This window comes from Aplysia californica, unplaced genomic scaffold (genome assembly GCF_000002075.1).
Source record: "Aplysia californica isolate F4 #8 unplaced genomic scaffold, AplCal3.0 scaffold00223, whole genome shotgun sequence".
In the NCBI taxonomy this organism is placed as follows: Eukaryota; Metazoa; Mollusca; class Gastropoda; order Aplysiida; family Aplysiidae; genus Aplysia; species Aplysia californica.
The window spans coordinates 1025232-1030550 of NW_004797493.1; the positions used below are offsets into that span (position 1 = coordinate 1025232).

At 38.4% G+C, this 5319-nt stretch overlaps 1 protein-coding gene across 1 annotated transcript in view; it reads right to left on the reverse strand.

The window, feature by feature from the left end:
* LOC101863902 (ligand of Numb protein X 2) overlaps positions 1-5319 on the reverse strand; it is a gene marked incomplete in the record, with an annotated part of 65270 nt that overhangs the window by 3190 nt on the left and 56761 nt on the right. The window contains 5 exon segments of the mRNA XM_035970116.1: positions 1246-1532; positions 2031-2040; positions 2118-2132; positions 2559-2625; positions 4337-4466. Of these exon segments, the coding sequence (XP_035826009.1) occupies positions 1246-1532; positions 2031-2040; positions 2118-2132; positions 2559-2625; positions 4337-4466 (509 nt within the window).

Here is a 5319-nt window from a genome sequence, read left to right on the forward strand (position 1 = left end):
TAAATAATATACAAATTATTCATATTCTCAAGACTCAGGACTTGACCAGTAGACATCAACGAAAGACCAGAAGTTCTCAAGTAACGTAAACGTATCATTCGAAGACTTACCAAGGTCAGCAGATAAAGTAAATAAATAAATTAACAAAAGCATTTATCTATCTAAATGTAACAAAAACTTACCAAGGTCAGTATATAAAGTAAATAAATAAATTAACAAAAGTATTTATCATCTAAATGTCACAAAGACTTACCAAGGTCAGTATATACACGCCAGGGCCATTCCTGATGGGAAAAGAAGAACAAGTAGCATGTAGTAACCCTGTAAAGTGCAATGAGACTGAGGAATAAATCTAGCAAGACAACTATAACCCCCCCCCATACCCCATCCCCCCCCCAAAAAGAAACAACCATCTCTCCCACCCCCACCCCCCCCGAAAAAAAAAGAAAAGAAAATTTGCTTGATTTTGCTTGTGAACTTTTCTTTAATCCAGAACATTTTAAAGTACAATGCATAAATAGAAAAATAATTCAAATCACAACCCGTCATTGTTAGAATAAATCATGATCCATATCTTATTTGCAAAATCTCAAAGCTTATATAAGTATTTGAGAAAACAGTCCTGAAACAGCAGGCAGAAGCTTAATTATGAAAAATTACATTTTTTGTTTCTTTTCTGCATCCAGCACTACAAAGTCAGCCAAACTTACCTTTTCCCAACTAGTTTGATACCTAGTTGCCTCCCTTTGTGTTTGCATAACGTAATCTTCAGTATCTCTGAGGAAGAAAGACAAAGAGGTTTTAAAAATATTTCAGTAGGAGAAGATTAGAGGTGTCACTAAAAAGCAACAGGTTAAGAGAAAAAAAGAAGAAAAGAGATCAGGATGATAGAAGTTTGCTTGGGAAGAAGGAGCAAATCACACCAGCGCAGCTCCAGTTGTTTGTTCGTTGTTTGTTTTGGTAAGTGTTTAATGGCGCTTGCAACTGCATAAGGTCATATGAGCGCGCGGGACACATCAAAAATTTTCAGTTATAATGAAATTTTGAATTTTGCATGGGTGGCAGCCGAAGCCTACTCTTATCGATATTAAACTACCATGGGATCTTTAACGGGTTCAACTTGCACGCGGGACCTCCGAGATTTTTCACCCTTGTCCGAGAAGGCTAGGTGTAGATCTTTCCTACCAGAAGATCAGGGGTGTGGCTGAAATACAGCAGTAAGAAGGAGCCAAGGAGTAGCTGTAAATAGTGACCAGCTTCTCTTGGCACACAAAACACAGCGGAGATATGGGTTTCTCGTGCTCGTCGGTGGCAAACACCGCGTACTTGCTGTGCTCCGAGGCCGACCTAATTATATCCGGTGTCTGCGGCCTTGACCTCCGCGCCACCACAAACTGGACGCGGGCCGGGCTGGCGATGATGATGGAGGCAGCCTGCTCCTGTGTCCCGTAGGACACGTCCTGCCCGTTGATCTCCAGAACCCGGTCGTCCATCTTGAGTCGACCATCGCAGGAGGCCAGAGAGCCAGGAATCTGAGGTTGAAACATAAGTAATTTCATATATCATTAAAACAATAATAAAAATAATAATATTAATAATAATAATAAAATATAAAAATAATAATAATAATATTAAAAAAAAAAAAAAATATAATAATAACAAATATTATATATTGACAGGGAGATCCAGAAAAAAAAAGACTGAAACTATCCTTGAAGAATAATACTATAAAAATGATTCAATGTACAATCGTGACAAAGAAAATAACCCCCCCCCCAAAAAAATACCCAAAATCAAACAATCCCCTCCCCCCCAAAAAAAAAGAAAACTAAAAATACCCTCAAAGAATAAATAATATACAAATTATTCATATTCTCAAGACTCAGGACTTGACCAGTAGACATCAACGAAAGACCAGAAGTTCTCAAGTAACGTAAACGTATCATTCGAAGACTTACCAAGGTCAGCAGATAAAGTAAATAAATAAATTAACAAAAGCATTTATCTATCTAAATGTAACAAAAACTTACCAAGGTCAGTATATAAAGTAAATAAATAAATTAACAAAAGTATTTATCATCTAAATGTCACAAAGACTTACCAAGGTCAGTATTTACCCGCCAGGGCCATTCCTGATGGGAAAAGAAGAACAAGTAGCATGTAGTAACTCTGTAAAGTGCAATGAGACTGAGGAATAAATCTAGCAAGAGAACTATAAACCCCCCCCATACCCCATCCCCCCCCCAAAAAGAAACAACCATCTCTCCCACCCCCCCCCCCCCCGAAAAAAAAAGAAAAGAAAATTTGCTTGATTTTGCTTGTGAACTTTTCTTTAATCCAGAACATTTTAAAGTACAATGCATAAATAGAAAAATAATTCAAATCACAACCCGTCATTGTTAGAATAAATCATGATCCATATCTTATTTGCAAAATCTCAAAGCTTATATAAGTATTTGAGAAAACAGTCCTGAAACAGCAGGCAGAAGCTTAATTATGAAAAATTACATTTTTTGTTTCTTTTCTGCATCCAGCACTACAAAGTCAGCCAAACTTACCTTTTCCCAACTAGTTTGATACCTAGTTGCCTCCCTTTGTGTTTGCATAACGTAATCTTCAGTATCTCTGAGGAAGAAAGACAAAGAGGTTTTAAAAATATTTCAGTAGGAGAAGATTAGAGGTGTCACTAAAAAGCAACAGGTTAAGAGAAAAAAAGAAGAAAAGAGATCAGGATGATAGACGTTTGCTTGGGAAGAAGGAGCAAATCACACCAGCGCAGCTCCAGTTGTTTGTTCGTTGTTTGTTTTGGTAAGTGTTTAATGGCGCTTGCAACTGCATAAGGTCATATGAGCGCGCGGGACACATTAAAAATTTTCAGTTATAATGAAATTTTGAATTTTGCATGGGTGGCAGCCGAAGCCTACTCTTATCGATATTAAACTACCATGGGATCTTTAACGGGTTCAACTTGCACGCGGGACCTCCGAGATTTTTCACCCTTGTCCAAGAAGGCTAGGTGTAGATCTTTCCTACCAGAAGATCAGGGGTGTGGCTGAAATACAGCAGTAAGAAGGAGCCAAGGAGTAGCTGTAAAAAGGCTGAAAAAAGAGTCAGGAGCCCAGAGGAGGGGGCAAAGGAGGTGAGGGGTGGGGGCAGCAAGTGGAGACGAAAGCAGACGACAGAACATTGCAAGAGAGCAAGAAAAAAGGTCAAAGGAGATCATTTTAGAGAAGAAAATTTTTCCGTCGCTACCCGGATTCGAACCCGGGACCTTTGAATAAGATGCGAACACTTTAACCTCTAGGCCACGTGAGCCCCCCCCGCGCAGCCCCCAACCACCCACCAAACAGAAGGGAAGGATGAGCAAGAAATAAAAATAAACTATACAGGTAGAAGAAACTGTCGAGGAGAAGCTTGCTACATCAAAATAAAAAAAAATAAAAAACTTTTTAGAAATAACAACACAGTAGGTCTTTCAATGACGTGCCACTGATTTCAGCTACGATAATAATTACAATAACAATAATAATAATAAATAGAATTTGTATAGGGCGAATTCCCACTCAGCAGCAAGCTCTGAGCGCTTTACAGTCTATATTATTACCCCAGCAGATCTGATAGCATTCTGAAACAATCTCAGTTTTCTGGGAACATACAGAGCAAGCTGCCATTTTAGAGATGCTAAAACACTAACATACTAGTGGAACAAAGATAAGGGTAGAGCCTAAAAAAAAAAATTGCAACAAAAATAAAACGTATACGGTTCGACGGATAAAATTGAGAGTAACAGCATATAAAAAGTCAGTATTTGAAATCGTGGAGGAAATGGTTTTAAAACGCGTTAAAAGTTGTCAAATAAATATAAAATTTATATTACGACCAAATCTTATCATACTTGCTTTAACTCGAGACCGTTTACGTAACTTGTACGGATTTTTCTGAAAATGAGGTACTCATCATCGATATCTGTGTTTTTTAAGCAAAAAGTTTGGCAAGCCAATATATTAAAAATGCGTTTTCTCACACCCTCAGTCGGAGATTTTCAGATGTTTGTTTACTGTGCAATTTCCCTCTAAAGAATTGCTCCTTGTGCAATTGACATTACAAGGTGTGAATGGGTATTCTGGAGTTGTACAACATAAAAAGAACAATATAGATGAGACTGAAGGGCACCAAGTGAGTATTTCATTTCAGCAATCTTACATAAGTGCAACCGAGACCCAATATCAGGACACAATAAAGAAAGGACAAATGGACAACAACGATTCTAGGTTGTTTCTATTCAGTTGCAACTTCAAAATTTGTAAGCAGCCACCTTGGGGTGGGCGGTACTCACCTTCTTTCTCAATGGGTCGGTTCTCCTCCGCTCTCTCGCGGTACACGGTCAGTCGGCAGACGGGGAAGAACTGGGCCAGGATGGTCACTGCCTGGTGGTGGGTGGCCTGGGTCAGGTCCTCGCCGTTCACCTGGACACATTGACAGGTTGTAACCTTTAACCTCAGATAATTTAGATGTACAGAGAGGTGTTAATCTTTTACCTCATGAAATTTAGACCCACAAAGGGGTGGGTGACTTTTACCCTCAGAAAATGGAGAGACACACAGAAATGTGGTAACCTTTAACCTTAGGAAATTTCGATGCACAAAGGGTGGTAATCTTAAACCAGAGGAAATTTAGACGCACAGAGAGGTGGTGACCTTTCACTCCAGGAAATTTAGACGAAAAGAAAATGTGGTAACTTTAACCTCAGGTAAGTTAGACGCATACAGAAATGTTGCAACCTTTAACCTCAGGTAATAAAGACACACAGAAATGTTGCAACCTTTAACTTCAGCTAATTCAGATGCACAGAGAGGTGGTATCTTTAACCACAGGAAATTTAGACATACAGAACATGTTGTAACCTTTAACTTCAGGATATTTAGACATACAGAAAATTTGGTAACCTCTAACCTTCGAAAACTTAAATGCACACAGAGGGGTGGTAACCTTTAACCTCATGAGATTTAGAGACACAAAGAGTTATTAAACACCAGGTCATATTATAGGCGAGTATATATATATATATACATATTATACGGTAATCTTTCTTTTCTCATTATTCCTTTAACACATTCACTACATAATTTTCTACTCTCCTGGAAGTAATTTTTTCCACTGAAAGGCACTTGTTTGGTGCATACGTTTAGTTTTGTCTACCAGCTTACCTATTTTCTAAGCAATATACCCAACAAAACATATGAACAGAAATGAAACTGAAATGGGGAACTTGAAACTTCTTGCAACCAATATGGGGGAACCTCTGATGGACAATACGGC